Raw genomic sequence first — 25,996 nt, forward strand, 5'->3', positions numbered from 1 at the left:
CAGAATGATATTCACCATAACGCGCAGTAATTAGGGCGATGGTGAGAATCATAAGACGACCCACGTTAAGAACATTAACGTTTACATTTAATGAAATTGTTCCGATTAGGATATGTGTAGTAATTACAGCAAATGAATCATTTTTGTGAATCTACAAAATTATAAACTTGTTTTATATTCCCATAGAAACACCTTAAAGATACTCCACTGCTGACAAATGGTACTTTTTCACTATCAAAAACAGGATCAGACGATTTAGTTTTTTTTCTTCACTTACAAAAGTTACTTACTTTACACCATTACCACCATTGAAAAGTTTAAGCTTCTAATTTTACTTCAAGTTAAAAATATGAAAAATAATTAATTGCATCCCGAAAAAAATTCTTTGGCACTATATCCTGAATGATGAATGATGAATATCATTTATGCTCTGTCGGCGGTACTGCAGATAAGTCAAGATACATGTTATTTACAGTTTTCTTTGTTTCTCCTATACTTGGAAGCTGTTTCGGAAAGGAAGTGGACCTTGAACTTAAGTTCACAAAAACAACACAAACAGTGTTAAGGATTTGTTTCTTGTTTATTTTATAAGTTACCAAGTCTTCATTTCTTTTGTTGTATGAAGCTCACCTAACAATCAACATAATGTTATAGATGGTGAAGAAAAACAATACTATTGCTCAGAGTTTGGTTTCCACACAAACACAGTTCACAAACTTGTTGTATCAAGTTAAAATGAATCAAGAAAATGTACATTTTTATTTAATTTACAATTTTTCTATTTACTGGGTAATAACTACGGTTGCACAAGCCCAAAGATACATTAGGTTTTTTTTCTCTCTTGACTATCTCACTCTGACACACACATTACAGATTCATTTTACAGGAATTTATCCCCCCCTCCCTTGCACGCCTCTATTCTATGATCAGGACCTCTAATATGACAAGGACCAGAACCAGAACCCATAAAGCTGTACAGATACATATATCTACACAAACGTAATACTAGATATGGTTGTTCTGGGACTTTTCTTCCCCAGAACGTCTGCACATTAGTGTATCATGTTTGGATAATCTTAGTGTAATACATATCACAGCAAACATGTGACTGATATCACATACCTGTTAATCAGCATATAAAGAAGTCCTCTGTCTAAACCAGAAACTAGTTTTTCCATAATACAGAGTTATCTGCCCTTTTGGATAGGTATTTGATTGTTACATTATTACTCTTTAGATGACAAGTCATATTTTTTGTCGGAGACAACAAGGTAGTGTTCACTCTTGAAATTATGACGTCGCAATGAACACCAACCCACAAGAGAGTTAACTCTATTATATGTAAAGCTAGTCTCGCATTCCCCAGACTCTCGCCGCGCTTAACGTTCACAAAGCATACCTAACTTTACTGGTACCTGTAACCTGTTCGTAAGTTATTTTGACGGTTTCACCAAGCACACGTAAGTTACGGGTGCACGTAAATGACTTACTGTCTGCGGAATGCGAGACTAGTGTTAAGACACCAACCCGCAAGGGAGGTAACTCGGTTATGTATAAAGATGGAATCGTGGAGTCTAGTTACATTTACAGTAAATCTTTTTCCCCTCATCAATATTTATGAAATTCATTAAATGCAGTAATAAATTTTATCTAAAATTTCGAATCAACAGTCCAATTTCACAAATCTTCATTATTTCATTTGAGGTATATATATATTTAGAGTCTGGTTTAGATAGTATACTTCAACTTCTACAAAGCTTTAGGAACTTTCATAGCTCAGACTATGCTTGATATGAAATCCTTTTACATAATGATTTAAATACACTATAATAGTCTTCCCTAAGGTGAACTGTTTTCCTTGGTTACAATATTCTGAGTTCTCTCCCTTTGTGTTATACTTACAAAAGTTGTCTCCCTTTAGTGTCTGTACAAAACGTTTTATATAACAATATCTATGTACAGAATAATTTATTTCACGAATTAGATTACAGTATTAATTACACCGACTGTACAAATCGTCTCATTTCATGAGACCAGACATTCACTGGTAAAGGCCGTTACACAAAGATTGGTACAAATGTACTAAAACAGCGGACTCGCCACATCAAAGAGCTGGTTGCCTAGCAACCAAATACTTTTTAACAGAATTTCATTTCAGGAGGTTTCATTTGTGGATGAACACAGTTATATACATTGTATATCCCATAATGCAACAGCCACACGATAAAACAACAGATTGCATAAGTTAACATAATTTAACATTGTTTGTTTACAAACCAATATACATATACATTTTCGTATCACCACATTCGATATCCAATAACACCAAATGCTACAGAACTTCAGTACACCCAACAGTATACATGTATTTAACATCTTGTGGTATAATTTCCAAATTTCACTCAGGTATACCAGTCGTAAAAACCTTTATTCCCTAAACTACAGCGGAAAGAAATGTTCAAATACAACTTTAAAAACACTAAATTGTGGAGAACACCATTTTTCAGAAAGTGGATTTATATATATATATTATATATATGGGTGCCTGTAAACTCATTTTTAGAATTTGTGTGCATTTTAATTTCTGACAATAATACATAGCATAACCTAGTATTTGATTTACTCTGCCATGCAACTTTCATATTAGATGTACATGTGTACAATGTTATAATATAATAAGCACTAGTACTATCAGTCTTGCTCAAAGTTTCTAGTAATATATAGCACTACAAGAAGTCTTGCTCAAGGCCCTGGCAAAAATTTAGCACTACTATGTAAATCTAGTTGAAGTCTGCAGTCACAAATTTAGATAAGAATGATATATATCAAACCTGGGGCATTTGATGCAAATGCCTCACATGTGTTTGAACACTGAGTTGTTTTATTATTCCAACACACACAAACCTCGGGTATAAAAACAGATACGGTGAGACAAAAATGTCCCCCCCCTCCCCCGAGTACACACCCACAGCAAACAGGTGAAAACATTTTTACATGTAAATCAGCCAATCAGATACAAGACTGGACAGATCAGCCAATCAGATAAAAGATTAGACAGATCAGCCAATCAGATAAAAGATTAGATAGATCAGTCAATCCAATGACCCGACAGATCAGCCAATCGGATACAAGACTGGACAGATCAGCCAATCAAAAACAAGACTCAGCAGATCAGCCAATCAGATACAAACTGTAATTAAGGTAGGTGTCTATACAACTCTATTACATGTGTATGGAACACTGCAGACCAACAGTTCTGTGTAGAACAATTTAACAGGATCAGACATCGCAACATATTCCTACTTCATTTCAAACAAGAGGCACATAGGGCCTGAAATCATCTGGATTTTACACTATTCATCAAGTACAATTAGTTTAACAAGATAATTGAAAAAAAGTTTGGTAAGCTGAAAATGTACTGAATTCTAAAAAAAAGATTAAATTATACACATTTTTGATGTGTTGAATACAAATTTATCTTGTTAGCTTTGCCATCTTAACTCTGTTAATGATTTTAAGCATTTTATTTAGAACTGTAATGGAGAAATGTCCATATTAGAGACACATGTAATTGGATGTTTTCAAGTTAAGAAAGGTTTTCATTAGAATAAATAACAAAAGTTTTTTGAAAACCCTGTATACAACTGTTATATGTAAGTTTTCAAATTTGATTCATCTGCTCTGACTAATATATATATATATAGTTCTATGGATAATTTTCTAATTTCACCAACAATTTAAGGGTGAATTATGTTTTTGGCATGTTTTCTTTGCTGACAATTACTGAAATGTTACTAATACTAGTACCTATCCAAAGATGTACACACTTTCTATCCAGCAATAACGGTCATCATGCTACTTTAGTTTTATCTATTGTCGGCTATTATAAAATGTTGTTTTTGTTCCCACTAGCTACACGGATATGATGGAACATGTAGACATTGTTGAATTAAAAAGATGGTGTCAAAGTTTGTCTTGGATGATAATTGGTTGATCACATTTCATGGAATGAAGCAGCCAGTATTGTGTACCTAACTAATCAAGTTACATGAACAAGCTAGTTGGTGTCCTTGTTTCTATGGAGTAAAGGAGAGTAACCCCTTAAATCTCCGCGTCGTCTGGGACTGATATGAGAGTTGTCTCCCCTAACACCTCCATGCTGTCTGGGATTTATCTGAGAGTTGGCTCCCCTTACATATCGCCACTGTCTGGGACCAGTATGAGAGTTAACTCCCCTCACACAGCCATGCTGTCTTGGAAAAAAGTGATAGTTGTCTTCCCTCACACCTCTGCGCTGTCTATGACTGTTCTGAGAGTTGTCTCCCCTTACATAACCCAAATGTCTGGGACTGACATAAGAGTTAACTCCCCTCACACCTCCACGCTGCCTGGGAATAACATGAGAGTTGTCTCCCCTCACATATCCCCATTGTCTGGGACTAAGATTAGAGTTAACTCCCCTCACACCTCTGTGCCTTCTGGTACCGATCCGTGGCTGTGTAGGTATACGGCTGAGGTTTTGGGATGACGTGGTCGGACACCGCGGTGTTCCTGTGATGATGAATAAGGTGCCCTGGTGACAGGGGATCGTTGAGGGTGCTGGACTTGGACATGCTGGGCCCCTAAGGACTCTCCGCTGCTGTTCACTCCTCCAGAGCTCCCTGACGCCTGAAATTAGATTGACACAATAAAATATCTCTATGTTAAGTCCATTCCTACTCCAGATTTACTAGGCTAACACTTTTTACACTTTTTTGAAAATTGCATTGTTAAATTCTGTTCTTGGGCAAATTGAAATTGAATTTCTTGTGTTTTCTTTTGATATTTTGAAATTTGATTGAATAAATTACATTCTGATCGTGAATTATATGGAAAATATGAAATGATTCAGATATGAATATACCGTACATATCAACCCAAGAAATGAAGAAAGACAAGGAAATCAACAGTGCTTTGACTGCTGAGTACTCAAACTTACAAGTTCACTATTGACCTACTTTAGATTACTGTAAGCCTACATACTTCGGCAGCAATAGTACTTTTTCAGCTGAAATTTTACACTAAAATATGATGATAATTTCATTTTTTTTTAATGTTGCTGTAGGAATTATTTTTACATACCACTCCACTGTCCAGCGAACCCCCACTGCTACCTCTCCTCATCCCTGGAGCTACAACAGAAATAGGATCAGGTTAATTAACGTGGTTAACTAACGTGGTTAACTTACAAGGTTAACTTACATGGTTAACTTACATGGTTAACTTCCGTGGTTAAGAATATAACTAGACAGTTAAAATAATAACAGGGTTTCCAAACCTGGGTATAACATTAGCCACAAGAGTAATTGTTTCTTTTCATGCTTTCCCAATGACTAAAATGTGTATGTAAGGGGTCCGACTAAAAGGTTATTGTAATAGGAAGGAGATAAACAATACAGGTAATGTAATATGAAAGTGTTAGATTACAGAGGTTTATTTGAAGTGAAAACCACGTTTCTGAATTAAGACAGGGTAAAGTTTTCTGTAGTGAAAATGGTCACATTAGACTGGTTTATGTTAAGAAGGGCAATACTTCATAGAGGTTTAAAGAGTCTATATCTAAACTGTTTACTGCATTGGTAAAGGTAACACTTTCTGTATTAGAAGGGGTCATACTAGACAGGTGTCTGTAGTAAAAAGAGTTCATACTAGTCAGGTTTCTGTAGTAGAAAGGGTCATATTGGACAGTTTTCTGTAGGAAAAAGAGTTCCTACTAGACAGGTTTCTGTAGTAGAAATGTCATACTAGACAGATTTCTGCTGTAAAAAGGGGTCATACTGGACAGGTTTTTTTGTTGGATTAGATAAGCTTTGTTAATGATTACAACGCAGAACGCTGAATTATAAGCAATGCAAATGTGAATAAATCCTTTATAGAACATACAATATATTACCAGCTAATCATTCCACAGTCAGCATTACAAATTAATATTCTATTGATTTTTATACTGTATACAGGTATATCATAAATGATTAATGACCAAAATTACAGTCTCAATATCAGTATAAACCTTGGAGACAGATTATATTAGCATTATTGTTATATCTATATAAGACAATACAAAATTACTTAATGTTAATTATACTCCATAACATGGCATTATAATAGTTGAATACTAAATTTCATAATTAAAAAAAATACAGTTGTAAATACATGACAAGCCAACCATTATTTTCTGTAATGATTTGAACAGTAAAGACAACTTCTCAAGCGCTCAGCATAATTTAAAATATGTTGATCATTCTAATTGTAAATTGATGTAAAAATATGTTGAGCGCTCAAGAAGTTATATGCCTTGAGTAAATATGTTAAAAACATGAGTACCAGTAGCTTTATAAAGTATTTATACAGAAAACAATAGCTTGCATGTCCTGAATGTACAAATGTAGTGTATGGATACATTTATCAGGTATATATACATGTTTACATGGACATTCTCAAGTTTATGTAACATTACTCTAAATAACAGGGATTCATTCATAATACATTATGTCAAAATTTGACCTATCATACAAGAGGCCCTAGTGACCATCAAATATCAAAATAAATTCTGTGAAAATAAATTCTGTGAGAAATTATTCATACAAATTACTGATGCCGAAGAAAATAATGTGATATGTAATAGTTTTGAAGAGTTCTTACTTCTTCATAGAAATTTGTAAAAACTTAAAAAGGATTGATTTGAATCCCTGCTGGATGTTTTTACACAGTGACAAAGATTGGTGCACGATAAATTTACATTTGTATCACAAACAACATACAAGACTTCAGTGATTTACCAGTCACATTCAGGATAGAGAAAATGAAGAAACGTAAACAGAGAGAAATGGAGAGATATGTGTTCAAAGACAATATCAAAAGCTGATGGATTACATAAGTATGATATATAGTGTCAGCACGTTAGATGCAGATTCAGCCAAAATGATCGCCAAGAAATTAATTCATACAGATAAATATATTATTTAAACACGATGCATTTGTCATACCATTAAATGAAACTTAATAAAGTCCTATGGGCTTGTATTATAGATTTCAATGGTCAAATTTTGTAAAGAGTTATCTCCCCTGCTACATAATGTAATTGAAATACCGTAAATAATGATTAGAAAAGCAGGGGGGGGCATATCATGAAATTGATGTTTAAGTTGGAATTTTATATTCTATGGGTAATCATTAGATCAATTTTTGGATTTGAGATGTTTATTTTTTTAATTGATTAATGATTAGAAAATAACAATTTGTATTTTTTTTTTTCGTTTTTTTTTACCCAGAGATTCCTAATAATGATTGACAACTGAAACCAGACAATATACAAGCTTTCTGACTTGACCCTCGGCCTTGTGAGCTAATAGTGAAACAAAATTGAAAAAAAAAAATTATCAAATGTTTCTACTAAGTTAGGAATCGAGGCCACAACATAGGATAACAAATCAAAAGGGAAAATGAAATTGAAATGAAAAAAGCAAAATAATTTTTGCAAACTCCATGAACAATGAAATTATATGTATATATACACATATATATATTCGGCCCTGTGCTATGCTTGTAATATAAAAGGTTACATGTAATCTTTTGCACAGTTATATATCTTTTATCCCAAAGTCCCAGCGTCAACAAGACATCTAGGGAAAAAATAGCAAGTTAATAGGATTAATATATGGCCTCGTTTATATAGAATCATACACATATAAAAAATTTGATGAATGTCTAATTGTTGCAAAAAGGGACAGATTTCTAGATAAAATCTCTATCTTACTTTAATTTCAAATTTTTTAAGTAAGACATTATTTCCAGAAAAAAAGAACATTTAAAAAATTTTTCAAACAATTATAGATTCTGTGATTTTGTACTTCTTCTGTTTTTAATGAAAAATATTTACAAAATTTGTCTTGGCAGAGTTATGCATATTTTAAAAAGAGTTATCTGCCCTTGCATGTTGGTATTGATTATGATTTTGTGTTTGTGAGCATAATATCTTATATATCAGAGAAATAGTATCAATTTTGCTCACAAAATGATGACATCACAATTGATACCTTTCTACAAGGGAGATAATTCTTTACTACTATAAAAAGGCAGAACATTGTATGATGCCATGAAGTACATGGAATATGACAATCGATCCTTTCTGGATAATTGCCATTTCTATCATATTAAGATACAAACATTGGATTATTGACCCTATGTATTTAATAATACACTTTTATTCTAAATCAGAAATCGTATGAAATTAGGAATCATTAATCAAGCATGTAAATAAGGATTAGTTAAAACGAAGCAATTCATTAAGTAGCGTTCAGAAATTTGAAATTATGCTTTAACAAAAGCTTATTCGATCAATATATAACTAAACGAGTGTTATTGTTTTTAAAAATTAGTTGGGAGTTTGCAGTCAACATAACCAAAACCCAGTACATGCGCATGCGTACCTTCGCATAGATCAGTGAGAGAGTTGGACAGAGGAAGCTTCTTCAAGCCACCACATTCAGGGGCAGACAATCTATTTAAGGTGGGATCAGATGGCTTCGAGAGTTCGTACATTAGTACCCGGGAGTCGTCGTTGGCGTAGTGACGGTCGATCGTGTTGTTTTTGGCACTGTGTCGCTGTAGCTCTTCTTCTATCCTATACTGCTCCATCCCATTGGACTGTGGACAGGAAATCAATCAAGGTTTTATTCAGGAAGAAAATCTTCGTCCATAATTAATCTTCTTATTGTCATTCTGATTTTTGGACAGGAAATCAGCATAGGTTTCATTCAGGAAAACTTTCGACCATAATTTGTTGTTTTTTTTGTCAGTCTGTCAGATTTTTTCAAGAATTTTTTTTTCCATTTTGTGAGATACATAATCATATGCATAATCCTTCATTAGGTTTACAATATACTGGCCTAACTCATCTTCAATATATCTGAGAATGATTGTGAACTTGATTACAAAACGTCTTTATCTTAACAATTCTTAATTCACAAGTCATATTCATCGAATTAATATATTACCTCTAAAATGGCTTCCTTGAGGTCCTCCACAAACTTTTGCCGATCGTGGTCGTTCCTAGCGTTGAATGTCATTAGCACTTTTCCATCGAGGCTGTTATTAAGTCGTACACCAAACTGATAATCTATAAATAGAACAGCTGATGTTTACATCTGAATGAAACACAAAACACGTAAGGAAATACAATACATTTAATGGTGTAAACCAGGAAATGTGATATTTTATGTAAATTGCAGTTTTGCTATATTTTATGGAACAATTTATATATTTTACAGCGACATTTTATGCAATGCTCTTGCCAGGTGTTACAACATGGATGCAACATGATATTAATGATGCAACAGTATTAGATCATAACTCTGACATTAAAGGGCAGTAACTCTGACAGAAACAATTGACATAATGTTTACGGTCCTGTATAAATTATCGTATATAAAAGGTGACTAAAGATTTTTTTATTCCATAATGCTACAACAGCGGTTAAGACTACACACAGGGGCAGATAAATCTGTTTATAGCATATATACTTTTTATACTCAGCCTTTATATGTACTTACGTGCTGTTTCAAACAGGAACACTTGCATACCACAGAGAGGAAAGGATTGCTTAAAGGCATAGGTTATACCCGTTTTCTTTTTACTAAAGATTTTTGTTACCTGGAAAAATACAAGTAAAATGTTTTAAGAAACGTTAGCTATGGAAAAAAAGGGTCTGCCTCTAACACCTTTACTAAGCATTTTGTGGCTTGATTTCACCTAGAAAACAAGAAATATAAGGACATGTACAGGGTTCACCTGAGGCAGCAAAGTTAATTAAAGCATGTCTGGCACAAAGTGTTTGATTTTGAGAAATTCTTGCTTTAGGAATTATATCAAAACAATGTAAACTAAACTAAGTTACTATGTTATGTTGACAAAAAGAGAAGCAGTATAGATTGAATACTTACAAAGATGATATCGTTGAAGAGGAACACTTCTCTCTGGTGTAGACCGATCTTCTCTTTCTTCTGTGGGTCGTGAACCTCGTACAGTCGACAGTAACACACAAGTCGCCGATGGGACAGTGCCAGTTGCTGAAATTACAATCAGATTCAATTAAATTATCTTAAAAGATTCACAGGAATTTGTTTGAGGGTGTTTTTTTGACATTGTTTTTTGCTCTATTTTTTTTATTCCAAAACTAAAATATGGGTAAGTGAAAAATAAAAGCAAAATGAAACAAAATGAAATGGAAAGAAACAATACAGGTACTCCTAAAATATAACTTCACATTAATTTTGTACATGATTTTGTCATCAAGTCACACTTGTTTGAGTAGATAACATAGGTTTTCTAGACAAATGTTCAGACCTGACAAGGGAGAATGCTGAAGGTTACAGACACAACTCACCGGTCTCTTGCCGACAATGGTCTGTTCAACCTTCATAACTTGGGTGACGTGGTCAACACCGGGACGTAGCTCTGAGGTGCTTATCCTCTCATAAATACCAACCAGCATATCACGATCAACGTCATCGCCATCGTCAATACCTATAACAATCACAACAAAGTCTGTAAAATATCTCTCATCAACTTGAAGCTTCTGTACAGCAAGAACTACAACGGATCTAGGTATTATGGTGATAAAGAAGAAGTCTTTACATCAAAATTCAAACTTCTATTACCGTTGACATCATGGTTCCAAAGCCTTAATAATTAATGTTTAAATAATTAACAGTTAATGGATTAACACTTCACAAGTATATACTTCAACTTTTTTGGTTTGTTTATTATTACGTCCTATTAACAGCCAGGGTCATGTAAGGACGTGCCAGGTTTGTTGGTGGAGGAAAGCAGGAGTACCCGGAGAAAAACCACCGACCAGCGGTCAGTACCTGGCAACTGCCCCACATGGGATTGGAACCCGCATCCCAGAGGTGGAGGGCTTGTGGTAATATGTCGCGACATCTTAACCACTCGGCCACCGCGGCCCCTTATACTTCAACTACTATGGCTCTAACCATTATGGTTTCAAAGAATAAGTCATTACATCAAAATCTAATAATCGTGAATTGACCGCTACTCGTCCTAACAAGTTGTCATATAGCTGAAAGGATCAATTCTAAAATGTCTACCATTTATCATTAATAGTACACTGAGTGAGCCGGAATGCTCTTTTAGGATACATTCCTGGCCTAAAACCAACATCGACAACACTAGTTGAGATGGACTAGATGACAGCTGACCTGGTAAAACACTGGTAGCACATTTTCTCAAATGACCATCACTGCCAAGACAATTAGAACACATACCTCGTAAATTTTTTATGAAGTCTTCCAGCTTCATGCGTCTCTCAGGCTTGATATTGGAGTTGTGTAAGTCGGTGTTGAGCATGATAATGGCGAAGGCGAGAAGGAACACGACATCAAGGTTTTTGAAGTTCTTTACTTGGTCCGGGTTACAGAAACAGTATCTTGATGCAAACGCCTCCATAAGTCTTTCAATCTTCTGAGCCTCACCCTAAAAGTAGGAAAAATATCTTGTTAAAGATGGTGATTCTGTGACATTTTATGTCTAGTACATGCCTGCAAGAGATAATTTCAATCCCAACATGCATTATGAGAAGTTTTGTGGGTTTTCCGCTTCTAGTTTTGACTATAATTGTTCCTGGGAATCAAAGATATGAACTGTGAAAGTACATTTTAATGAAACATATTCTGCAGATTTTGTATGCTCACATACATTTCATACTGCAATGATTTCATTTCAATTTGAAATATTTGTTACAGAAAAATGATAATTGCTTGTTTTAGATAATCTAATTTCCATGAACTTTTCATTTAAGATAAATATCACATTGATTCTCTTGGATTCCCATTAATTCTTAAGACCCCATGTCAATTTGCATTTTAGATGCAGAAAACCTGCACCAGGGAAAATTCTGGTCAATACTTACTGGCATTCTGAAACAGGACTGGAACTTCCTCAGCGCCATGTCCACCTGGAGACCAGCCAAATCTATCTCTTGAGCAAAGTAACTGAAAGTAGAAAAATATCTCTGTTTATTGTTGCAGCCCCTAAATAGTTAAAGTTATGTATTGTGTCTCCTGCATGAGATCTCAACAGAGCCCAGCACATTATATAATGGTATTCTGCTCGGTATCAATCACCATAATTATAAAGCGTGTTTATTGATTTCAACGGTGTACTCGTTCAGTTTTCATAACTCAAGTTTCCACGTTTCTACTTAATTCTACAGACAGAATCAAACCTTCAGCTATATTAATTTTGATATTCCAATGAAAAATTTAACAACATAAAGAATTACATACAGGAATCATCAATTAATGGTATGTTTGTGACCTTGGATGACCTCCAAATATCAGGGATAGTAGAATTTCGGCATTAAAGACCTGCTTGCATTGTTTACCCAAATCCAAAACAAAATGATGACACTACAATTTTATTGACAATTATAAGCACGATTATAAAAGGAGTTTCAGACCATTGGTTGAAAACTTAATACTGTGGGGAGGGGGGGGTGTTAAAACTAAAACTGTTAATTTTCCGTTCTTAATTTTAAAATTCAGAAAAATTTTAATCAGCTATACGGTAATCATTACTGATCAGTGATATAACAGAATTTCTTTATCAAATCAATTTTGGTTAAAATCCATTAAGACCTTTCTGACTAGTAGTGATTTTAGGACATCATTGCATTTCCTCATTATTTTAGCATACTGCTTTCTATAATCTTTTATCAATCTAAGATTCTAGATGATCATATTTTTGTTTCTTTGAACATTCTGATTTCCCACATTGGTTAAGGTATACATACGCCCCCCCTCACAGACACAACATCAGCTGGTTGTATATTATAATCAATATTGTAGAAGAACGGCTCTAACAGTATATATCCTGAGAAACAAGAGGCTGCCATTACGGCACAGAATCTCGTAGGAAGCAGAATTGATCTGATGTAAAGGAGATTCCATATATACATCCAGACAAACTCCATCTTTGGTAATTGGTGGGCCCAAGTAGGTGTTGTGTTGAATAATTCACTGGCTGTGCATACAGTCTTTTGATGTACCATAAAACTCTGGTACTGCATTGATTAGCGGAGTACAGTTCTGAATATTTAAAGTCCAATAGCTGTTGAGTCTGTTTAATTATAGAGAACCTGGACCGTGATTTCCAATACTCCTTGATTTTCTTCCTTTCTGCCATCCCTCCATCCACCAAATATTTACTTACTAATTTTTAAATCTTTAATTTAAAAAAAAAAAATTTTTTGAATGTTCAAGTACCGGTAAAATAATTGAAAAGTTGAAATTTCTATTGATGCCCAAGCCTCCTATTAAAATCTGGATTGGATAGGACAGGACGGGAAAGGATAGGATAGGACTGAAAAGGATGCCCTAGCCGCCATATGAAATCTGGATGGAACAGGACAGGACTGGAAAGGATAGGACGAAATGGACATACTGGTAGTTAACACTATGTTTCTCCCATTTAATGGTAAAGACAAAAAAATTACATTAATTGGTGATGTCTTCAACTTTGTAAATATTCATAACCCTAAAAATGAACCTGTTCCGTTTTCATTCCCCTTTGGCAATAAATCAAACACTAAATCATTAACTAGGCCTACATATGTCCTGAAATACAGCAGGTCAGAATATTTTCATAAAATCTGAATAAACATGAGCAGATTTTGTCCTAAATTCACTCCACACAGAAAGTGACATTGATGCATTTGGAACATGACCTTTGTCACTGTATGAACTCATAACCTCACGGCTGAGTCACAGGCATCACAAATTGGTTGCACTAAAAGAGTTTATGTTAAATTCATTTTGCTGCATATATAAAACTTGTCTTCCTGTGCATATTGTATAATGACTTACTGAAGGACTTCCATGTTAAACTCGTTTTGAAGGTTGCCAAGATATTCCCCAATCATCTGTTTGCTTAGTCCTTTTCTTGTGATTAGAAACCGCGCTACCACATGTGGCGACTCATCGATGAAGCCGTACTCACACAGGAAACGAATACCTTTCTCTGGTTTTCTGAAAACGCAAAGGAAATAAATCATTACGAAGGTGCAATTTAAATAAAAGGCCAAGAGGACCTGTATCGAACATACGGTTATTTTAGTAACTATCTAGACATGGAAGTTACATCAACTCCCATATGTACAACATTGGTTTTCCCAATGATTCAAATCAATAATCTTTATTCGAAGAATATTTTAGACCAAATGTAAGCAAAAGACTTTCCTTATGACCAATTGACCTCCCAATCACATTATGATCATAAAATCTTCATCTAGACATGGTTTTTCAGTATGCATAAGTAATAAAGAGCAGAAATGAATTATTAAAGAAATCAAAATTTGTAACAGAAAACTTGAAATTTTGCAGTGCATCATTCTGTTCGGTCCACACAAATACAAAATCAACAAAGACAATACTAAAATTAGCATCAGCATTTGTTCTGTATTAACAATTGTGTATGTGAATTATTTCATAGTTCTCATTTTCAATAGTAATAATTCTAGAAAAAAATTGCCAACAATGAAGTCAAAAACACATTAACATATAAATATATATGTTATACTTACTTGTTGAATAAATTGAGCCCTATCCTGTAGGTTCGTTTTCTGTGTTTGTCGGCCATCTTTGGCATCACCTGTTGGTGATCTGGTGTCATACTTAGTCGAATACGTTTTTGATACCCTATACTACTATCTCCGCCAAGACTCACGTTTTCTGAGCTTGGAGAACTAGAACATCGTCCATCGAGCGAATCTGCTTCACTCATTTCTGATATGTTACTCATACGTTTTGGTTCTAAAGTTTTTTGTGTCGGCGTTGTAACGGAACCTGGTCCCCCGTTTGCAGTACTTTTCCGTTTCCATATCGGTGATGCCTCTGGCGCTCGTGCAGGTACAAGAGGCGGTTTTTTAGCACTTCCTTCGTTTTTACCACGCATTTTGACTTCTTGGTTCATGTAATACTTCAACGTCTGGTCCGCCATTTGTTTTTGTTCCTGGGTTCGAATTCCGTCAGGTGATAATTGTTCTACTTTAATCTGAATGTCCCCTTGACTACCAAGCGACCCTGAGTCGGAATAATTGGTTCGAAAATTTTCGTAGGAAGCACTACGACTTTTAGCACTATCGTACGTGTCCGTACTCGTGTTAGAGTACAAAGATGAGGTGGAAGGTTTTTGGGAAATTCCTAAATTGGATGATAAATCCGGATGTAACATTGGTTCACTATGGACACTGTGAATTGCACCATCACTTTGAAAACTATCCACTAGAATGTCCGTTTCTTTACTCTCCAGAAGAGTCTCAAAATGAAAACTATGTAGATCCACCGAGTTCTGTGGTGACTCGCTATTACTACTGTCGTTCATCTCTGGGTAAGAATTACGATTATTGTTCGTTTCATCGTTTAGATGCGATTTCTCCTCTACCGGTATATCAGGTTGATCCACAACTTCAGTACACCTTTCTAAACGTTTACGATCCTTTCTCGGTAGTTTCACCCGATTTTGATCAAGTTTTATATTTGGATCTAGAGACATTTGAGGTTTCATCCTCGGGTGTTCCCTATAATTTGTTCCATCGTAACCGGATATGTATTTTCCTCCCATTTCCTGGTTGGTTTCTGAATGTCTCTGAATATCACCGTTACTTTGGATTAATGTAGCACCCATACTCGTACTGTAGTGACTATCTGCACTTATTCTATCGGTCCATATTGTGTTACTACGACCTAGTTCTGAGAGACGTTTAGATAGCCTTCGTTCACCCACTGCTATCCTCAGTTTCTCGAAGTTTCTGTTCATACAATATTGCCTGAAAGCCCGTTGTATAGTTTTCGCAGCACGCCGAGATCTTATAGAACCTCCGTACTTCCTTTCTAACATTTCCACTTGTTTCTCTTGTAGGTCTTGTGACAGTTCATACGCTACTGACTGTGACCTTGACTTTTTCACCTCATCTTCTGTTCTCCGTAATGAGCGTTGCCGTTGACAACGGTTACCCTGTGTGATATTACCCCCTTGATTCACAAGCTTGCTGGTCCTTGGTGACTCCAGTGGTGATCCGCCGACCGACCTTGACCTAGATTTCTGCCTCAGGAGGTCATCGCCATTCCTTGATGTTGTGACACTGAAAAGATACAAAATAAAAGCCATGAAAATCAAAATAATCCAAAACATTTTTATTTGTTAACCCTGTAACCAAGCAGAATCACTAACATTACTATATTTACAAATGACCTTGACCCTGATTTTAATCATATTTTTTTTCATATGTGTGTCCCCACAGAAATCAATTGGTGCAAATATTACAAGATAATCAAACTATGAGAAATAAAAGGATTTATTCCAATTTCACATCAAAGACTGACAACTGGTTGTTTATTGAGTGCAATGTAAGAAAATTTTTAAGTTTTCCAAATGTAGAAAAAAGGTGAAAACCTGTTCATATTGCTGCAAGTGGTTCAAACATATCTCAGCATCCATAAAATCATTACATTTTTTCATAGCATGTTAAATTCAATAAATCAGTTTTTAACATGCACATTTGTATCATGCTTATACAAACATAATGATTTTTGTTCAAAGGTACAAAGAAAATCTCACGTTCTCAAATTTCATTTTTTTCATATCTAAAAATAGACATTTGTAGATAATTACATAGCTTCATTGATCTCAGCGTAGATCTATAACCAGTAACTAGACAGGGAATCCTGTTGTCCCTAATTTCAAACTTGGACCATCCCATTTCACTGACATGGCCTGACCTATTGTAGCTGTGAGGGATGTTTGTAAACATCTCAGGATTGATTTTTCCGTCGACTGTCCCAGCTATTCTAGTAGTCGGCTGTACATGTGGTATATATTGATCACCTCGTAGAGTCAGGCTTTACAACACATCTCCCCGTAGAATATTAATACCTTTCTCCTTACCCGCTCTTACTTATGTCATGAATGGGAAAAAATACAATTACAATCTTGGGGGCTAGTATAACTAGACATCACATTGGCTTAGGATCAGGTGCCTCTGAAATTTTACCGTAATTATCTAAATAATAAACCATGATTATCATATACAGTATAACCTTACATCTCATTAATAGTTAATAACAAAGTCTTTAATTTGCATGGTCATGTATGGATGTAGACTCATGACTATCAGATTTTCTTAGCAAAATCAAGATACTAGATTAACTCCCCTTAAAATCTGGCAACTGTCCCAATTAGGATTCGAACTCGTGACCCAGTGGTGGAGTTCTTGTGGTAATATGTCAAAGCATTGTAATCACTCGACCCCTGATGCCCCTTAGCTAGCGGTAGTCCAGGGCTAGTAGCTAAATGTCAGTAAACTTCATGAACTAACCATCCGCAGCCTCAATGATGAAATATCAGCTAATGTCTATCCATTTTAGGCTGTCACTATGGCAAACATTGCCAACGCTTTATGATGATTATAATATGTTATATATTGTAGAGTAAAAATAAGATCATGTTCATCATGTGTTCTTAAAATAGAATCGTAATTTATCTGTTGGCACTGCCATATAACTAATCAATGATATAAATCCAATTTCAATGGTACACGTCATGTGCAGATGATCGGTGAGTTTCAAGTTAATAGGGAATATTCATGCAGAAACAAGCACTTCCTGATTACATCAGCTAGGCTAAAATTTACAATTCATATGAATAATGTTAACAGATATTATTCGAGCCCCATTAAGCCCATGTTGCAACCAACAAGCAGATATCATAACAGGTCATATTTCAATATTTTCAATTCCATCTCGACATATTTTAGTCATAGCATGTTCTAATTAGTATTTCATATCCAAGACAGTTTTTGTGAATATCATAGATGCTGCCTACAAAGCTTATTGTCACAATAGTAAACTTCTATTCTTAAAATCAGTGACAATAAATTAGTAGTAGTATTAGTCAACTCTGCGAACATCTCTATATAGCGACACCTGTCTGTAACGGACACTGTGAGGAATCGCTATTGAAATTACTATATAAATGTACTCTATATAATGGACACCTCTCCAATTCCGACACGAATTTTTGTCTGTTAAATAAATAATTGTATAACCGACAAATTTCAATTTTTTCTGCAATGAAAATGCATAGAAACTTCACATTATTGATTAATAAATTAATTAACTGACTGCCGACCTGTTAATTGCAACACTGTTTCTTTTTCTTTAAAACTTTTTCCTACAAACCTACATATATATATAGACTACATAAGTACCTTGCTGGCCTATAGCCACCATCTTATGACAACTAAGTGCAATTATATCTGAAATATAAATTATCCACAAAAATATGCATGCACACATACACTTAGAAATATACCTTTAGTATCTCTGGTTAATTAATCCAACTGTCAGAAGTTCTAGCAAGATAAACTATAAATGTATGTCCAGGGGTCAGGGAAAAAAGTCACAAAATGAGTTGTGTGTCAGTTTCAGACGAAACAGACATCCATATGTTACTTCCTTGCAAGTAGAATTTTTCACAGTAAAAAGCACAGTGTCAGTTTCAGAGGAAATAGTAAGATATTTCACTGTTAACACAAATTAAGTCCTGACAGAATACTTAGCTGTCAGATTTAGCTAGAAAATCCTGATAGGTGAACTGACTGACCATGCATGCACTGACCACTAAGTACTGATAACACAGCTCACCAACATAATCTGAGAGTCCATGCACTATATACATAGCACCAACCCCATAATGAAAACCAGACCACAATCACCCTATCACTTAATTGGGGAAATTAAAATATTATCAATGTGGTTCTAATTGAGGGCTGGTCACCTCTTGGTCATCATCAAGGGTCAGGTCTTATCTTGCCCGTCATAAAGTAATTAATCCTAACAGTATAATTGGTAAGTTTGTGTAGAATGACCACACATTTATATTATTCAACACTTATATAATGACCAACCATATCCTGTGATTAAATTTACATAACTTGGTCAACGGGTCCATTTAATTAGCCTACTGGGACTTCGACTGTTGATATTGTAAAGGATCATTAGCCAGGAAATCAATAATTAATGAATCTTTAATTAATGCATCAGTCAAATTGTTTATTTATAGTATCACTTCATAATAAGGAATAAAAGTTACTGACTCTATCAGAAGAAATCCACTGGGATAGCATACACTATTAAGTTATTGATATGGTTGAAATTTTAAATTGCTCAACATTGCTCCACCACCAACAGAGCATGAATAATATTCATCATTTGAACAATAATATTCATCATTTGAACAATAATTGGTGTTTATTCGTGTACATATATGCCTAATTAACACAAAATTAATTATACAATTAATTATTTTTCATATTTCTAACTTGAAGTAAAATCAAAAGCTCAAACTTTTCAATGATGGTAATGGTGTTAAGAAAGTAACCATTCTAACTGAAGAAAAATACTAAATCGTCTGCTCCTGTTTTTGATGGTGAAAAAATACTATTTGTCAGTGGTGGAGCATCTTTAATTGAAACTGAAGTTTATGAACTGTAATTATCTTTAATGATAATCCCAAGAATTTTTTTTTCTGGAAAATATCATGAAAATATTATCAGGTACATATAAGTTTTCCAATTATAAATTCAGTACAAAATGAACACATGGCACTTATGAATATTCTTACTGAATTTCAGATTCATTAATACATACTAAACATAATAGTTTCAATGTTTTAATGCATATATCTACTGTAGTTCCTTTTATAAGTGCAAAAATAATCAAACTGCATGTATTTGAAGTGTTAAACAGTTTTAACTTCATGTCTTTGAAAAATTAGACTATCATAGAAAATTATAATATATTGGTTTTCCTCAATTCCTACCTAGAATTTTCCTAGAATTCCTGCCAATCTTCTGTCTGACATTTTATCTTTGGATTACAGTTTTCGACTGTTATATATGTAAGTTAGTATAGATTTCCTGCTAAGCCAGCTGACATCCTCTTAACATGTCGGATGTAGATAAGGAAATGATGTCACCAGTTCGTCTAAACACACTTTGTATTATATATCAAAGGTTGAAAAAACTACACTCGACAACCTAAAACCACAGATCTGTTCCATCTTTTATCTGTTTATAATCCGCCTTTGAACAATCCCTGCTTTATACACAATGTGGTATGGGGTATAGCCTCATGGGAGTTCAATAACCTGTTAAGATGTTTTGATCATCTTTCGAAGTTTGTAAGAATATCTTTTTGATATTTATAGCGCAAAACCAAAAGATAATTTGTCTAGGAAGTAAGCGTATATAATCAATTATGCTTAACTTTTTTTTGCTTATAGAATAAGAAAATTAGGTGTGGTTGTTGTCAGTTTCAGAGTACAAAACAGGATCTTGTCGATTATTTTGTTAAAGAATTATCTTGCAATAGACAGATCATATCTTTTAAAACCCAGGGTGACTTAATAAGATGATTGCCAAGGTAAAAATGTGGAGGAAATCCAGAGTACCTGGAGAAAAAAACACAGATCCAATACCTGGCTACTATCCTACATTGGTTTAATTTGCACTTGCTACCCAGGTGGAGGGCTAGTGGTAAGATATCGGGACATCTTATAGACATAACACATAGCTGTACCTTCTCCCAAAGCCGGTGAAACAGACACCAAAATTGATTGATGCTTGATTTTATTCTATTTTGAGCTGGTATTATTCTATTTTGTGCAGGTTTTTCTCTCAAATACTGACATCTTTAGATCACGTCCACATGGAAATATAGCTTTGACATCAAAATATCAAACTTTTAAGTACATTAGTTCTCCTCAAAATCAAAGAGGGAGAGACGGGAAATAAGCCACAATCTTTAGCAAAACTAGAGTGTCCACACAACCCCAGAAGGGACTTTATCTAACTGTAGACCCTCACATACTGGCTAGAGGAACTTTGGGTATATAAAGACAATGTCTGTTGCCTTGGTAACAACCAAGATTATGGCAGATTATCATAATCTCATGGAGTACTGTTAGAACATTTACAAGGTTTTATGATAAGTAGAGAATTAATACCCATCATTAGCAAAATTTTGTTTATATTCATTACCATGTGAGAAAACAATTACAAAGGTCTACATGTGATCTAAGTTAGCGATGCTTAGATTGTCCAAAGATAATCTTGTATCATTACACAAACAAAGTCTGATTCAAAGGCTTCTTATCTCAATCTCTAGCTAACGATCGCCATGACAACCTCACTCAACATTATACACTTTACCTGTCCGGTAGATTAACTGTATTTTAGCTAATATACAGCACATGTAAATTTGAAATCAGATAATGGTATAAAGCATATGTCATATCATTTTAAAATCAATAGATCACTTACATAATTCTAGTATTGTGTATATCAATACAGGTAAAACAATTATATCATACCAATATACTGCCAGATCATACCGTATTTGACCCAATAAGCGCCCACATTCCTATAAGCTCCCCTCCCCTTTTTCAGACTTCAATTTCACTTACTTTGACTTAGGGCAGTTTGACTTTTTTGGTTTTCTAACTGATTTCTTTTGAAAACTGACTTATTTTGTAGAATATTTTTATGAAAGGCAATATCCTTAAAACATACCTGTCACATATACATATATATATATACTGTCACATCATACCTGTATATATATACTGTCACATCATACCTGTATATATATACTGTCACATCATACCTGTATATATACTGTCACATCATACCTGTATATATATACTGTCACATCATACCTGTATATATATATACTGTCACATCATACCTGTATATACTGTCACATCATACCTGTATATATATATACTGTCACATCATACCTGTATATATATACTGTCACATCATACCTGTATATACATATACTGTCACATCATACCTGTATATATATACTGTCACATCATACCTATATATATACCGTCACATCATACCTGTATATATATATATACTGTCACATCATACCTGTATATATATATACTGTCACATCATACCTGTATATATATATATATATATACTGTCACATCATACCTGTATATATATACTGTCACATCATACCTGTATATATATACTGTCACATCATACCTGTATATATATATACTGTCACATCATACCTATATATATACTGTCACATCATACCTGTATATATACTGTCACATCATACCTGTATATATATACTGTCACATCATACCTGTATATATATATACTGTCACATCATACCTGTATATACTGTCACATCATACCTGTATATATATACTGTCACATCATACCTTTATATATATACTGTCACATCATACCTGTATATATATACTGTCACATCATACCTGTATATATATACTGTCATATCATACCTGTTTGTTTGTTTAGTTTTACGTCCTATTAACAGCCAGGGTCATGTAAGGACGTTCATACCTGTATATATATACTGTCACATCATACCTGTATATATACTGTCACATCATACCTGTATATATATATATATATACTGTCACATCATACCTGTATATATATATACTGTCACATCATACCTGTATATATATATACTGTCATATCATACCTGTATATATATACTGTCACATCATACCTGTATATATATACTGTCACATCATACCTGTATATATACTGTCACATCATACCTGTATATATATATACTGTCACATCATACCTGTATATATATACTGTCACATCATACCTGTATATATATACTGTCACATCATACCTGTATATATACTGTCACATCATACCTGTATATATATACTGTCACATCATACCTGTATATATATACTGTCACATCATACCTGTATATATATACTGTCACATCATACCTGTATATATATACTGTCACATCATACCTGTATATATATACTGTCACATCATACCTGTATATATATATACTGTCACATCATACCTGTATATATATACTGTCACATCATACCTGTATATATATACTGTCACATCATACCTGTATATATATATACTGTCACATCATACCTGTATATATACTGTCACATCATACCTGTATATATACTGTCACATCATACCTGTATATACTGTCACATCATACCTGTATATATATACTGTCACATCATACCTGTATATATATACTGTCACATCATACCTGTATATATACTGTCACATCATACTGTATATATACTGTCACATCATACCTGTATATATACTGTCACATCATACCTGTATATATACTGTCACATCATACCTGTATATATACTGTCACATCATACCTGTATATATACTGTCACATCATACCTGTATATATACTGTCACATCATACCTGTATATACTGTCACATCATACCTGTATATATATATACTGTCACATCATACCTGTATATATATACTGTCACATCATACCTGTATATATATACTGTCACATCATACCTGTATATATATACTGTCACATCATACCTGTATATATATACTGTCACATCATACCTGTATATTTACTGTCACATCATACCTGTATATATATACTGTCACATCATACCTGTATATATATACTGTCACATCATACCTGTATATTTACTGTCACATCATACCTATATATAACCGTCACATCATACCTGTATAAATCGTCAGAAGACACCTTGGTATCTAATACCTATATCTACAAATTGCCAAGTCATTTAACGCTGGTAACATGTGTTATAAGTAAAACCCATTAAGCATAAAATTGAATATGAACCATGACTGAATATTCTCTCAGCAACTGAACTGTCTACTCAAACTGCCTAAACGACTAGCGAGAGGTTTATTATGCAGGCAAACTCCCACACCGATTCTAAAACTCAATAAAATTAGAATCGGGTAGTAAACACTCAGAAAGGATTGTTTATTTTACACTAACAGACAGTTACATAATCAATATTGCCTCTCTCTCACTCACAATGCCAAAAGAGGCTCCCCCCAAATTCAAGGTTATTCAAGGTTCATCAAATATTATCATCCAACACCAAACCAGATAAAGCAATCGATACACACAATGTATACCATAGAATATCCATCAGCTAACACACTATAACCTTCAGGACATTTAGAGAGTCAACTGCTGAAATTTTTCTATTATTACAATCAGTCCATGTATGGGTCATAAATTAATTATGACAGGAATTTGACATTTACACATACAAACACAACTCAGAATGTAATTTGGACTAGGTAAACATTTCCATATTAAATGGTTCACAGAATACTTTCAGATTTTCTTTTAAACCCTGACATCCCATGTACCTGAGCTGTTTAATCAGCTAGAACACCCGAATCAGGTGGTCCAGTGATCGACAGACCATAACTCACAACACAATAGGGATGTTTACGTCCAATAGTGTACGAACTATACAGGAAACTCTCGTAACAGAATCGTTCTGACCTATATTGAATTATAAAGAAAACAAACAGGACATTGTTACCAGGCTCCCTAACATTGTGAACCCTGTACAATAGCTGAACTGGTGTTTACACTGACAAAATATTTTGACAATAGAGAGCGTGAATACCTTCAGATCACAATTCAATGTATATATATTTTCCCCGTACAGCGATGGAAATGATGTGCATTTCCCGAGCTTACCTTCCGTGCCTTTTCTGACGACTTCGACGCTTGAACTCCATTGTGAGATTCTTTAGAAATTGTGATTTCACCATGCACACTGTCTTTGTAAATCAACTATTCTTCAATCAATATCCATTTGTGTATAATTTCCTTTCTCAATCCCTGTTTTAATTTGCATGTTCCAATTTCCTACAGGACAAACGGGGAATATCCTTCAAGCATGACTCACACTGCTGATTGACCGAGTGTAAAACAAACTCTGTAAGCTATAGGATGCAAATGTTGACGGTTACCACGCAAAACAATCAATGGTAGCCGTCGACCGCGCTACAGCATGTCCAGTCTCCGTATATAACCCTGCTGCTTTTACCCAGCATCGCCTCTCCTTGTCCACATAGCGTCCATCTTTGATTGTCCAGTGTCTAACAAGTTAATTGTCTCGATTGTTAAACATCCTTAGTGTGTAGTATCATACGACAAATATTCAGTGTCGGGAAGGCTTCCTGTGTGTGTGTATGTGAGGGTGACATCCACGACAAGACCAGCCTCATTCTCAAGTACCACACACCGAACCAAGACACATCCAGTTACAATCTACATAGAAAATCTACACAGAACATCTACATAGAAAATCTACATAGAACATCTACACAGAAATACATTCCCTTCCTATATACATTATCATTAGATATCATTAAACAGGAGACTTTTAAATCTAATAATCTCGGATTTATTGGTAGCTTCAATGCTTTGTGTACGATGTTTGAAATGCCAAACACAGAATCAAATGCTTTAGCATTGCATGGCCACAAGCAAATTTTCTAAGAATAATCAATAGTTATATTGTACATGCATGACTACTGCACGACAGAGAAACGCGCTTAGCCAATGAAATTGTGTAGAGTTGGTCGGAGTTCTATATCGCCCCCTCCAGATTTCAGTGGAGAGGTTTTTTTTACAACAATTCTGGCACATTATACGGCAATGTATGTATGATGCTGCAGTAATATCGAAGGCATTCAAAGATGGAGGCTGACTTAAGAGTATTTCGCCTTTTGTGGGCAGCTCTCATATACATAAAGCTATTAAAATGCCTATGATCTAACAGTACAACATTCTCTCCATGCGAAAATATTCTTCCATTTCAACCAACTTCTATAATATTTCTGCATCAATCCAAAAGATACACATCGATCACATTTGAACTTTTGAAACATATTTCCTAATAAGTATGCTAATGATATCTTATTTCATATGGCTTTATTATTTAGAAGATATTGTCTAAGATTTAGCATATCTTACAACTGTAATCATTTGTTCTCCTTTTTTAACAAACTTAGT

The 25,996-nt window shown here is 34.4% G+C and overlaps 1 protein-coding gene across 11 annotated transcripts in view; it reads right to left on the reverse strand.

Moving 5' to 3' along the window:
* Positions 1–561: 561 nt before the first annotated feature.
* LOC138336217 (IQ motif and SEC7 domain-containing protein 1-like) overlaps positions 562–25,996 on the reverse strand; it is a 75,342-nt gene continuing 49,907 nt past the window's right edge. For 7 of the 11 annotated variants that reach the window (XM_069285601.1, XM_069285608.1, XM_069285603.1 and 4 more), the window contains 12 exons: positions 14,639–16,198; positions 13,923–14,084; positions 11,969–12,050; positions 11,325–11,532; positions 10,424–10,563; positions 9,981–10,106; positions 9,591–9,690; positions 9,036–9,157; positions 8,469–8,685; positions 7,602–7,661; positions 5,122–5,171; positions 562–4,668 (listed from right to left, as the gene is read on the reverse strand). In XM_069285601.1, the coding sequence (XP_069141702.1) occupies positions 4,462–4,668; positions 5,122–5,171; positions 7,602–7,661; positions 8,469–8,685; positions 9,036–9,157; positions 9,591–9,690; positions 9,981–10,106; positions 10,424–10,563; positions 11,325–11,532; positions 11,969–12,050; positions 13,923–14,084; positions 14,639–16,198 (3,034 nt within the window). In that variant the 3' untranslated portion in view covers positions 562–4,461. Of the gene's footprint in view, positions 4,669–5,121; positions 5,172–7,601; positions 7,662–8,468; positions 8,686–9,035; positions 9,158–9,590; positions 9,691–9,980; positions 10,107–10,423; positions 10,564–11,324; positions 11,533–11,968; positions 12,051–13,922; positions 14,085–14,638; positions 16,199–19,935; positions 20,078–24,673; positions 25,139–25,996 lie in introns of those variants that run through there. The other 4 variants (XM_069285606.1, XM_069285611.1, XM_069285602.1 and 1 more) reach the window with 4 other exon arrangements.

Source organism: Argopecten irradians, chromosome 12 (assembly GCF_041381155.1).
Source record: "Argopecten irradians isolate NY chromosome 12, Ai_NY, whole genome shotgun sequence".
Classification (NCBI taxonomy): domain Eukaryota; kingdom Metazoa; phylum Mollusca; class Bivalvia; order Pectinida; family Pectinidae; genus Argopecten; species Argopecten irradians.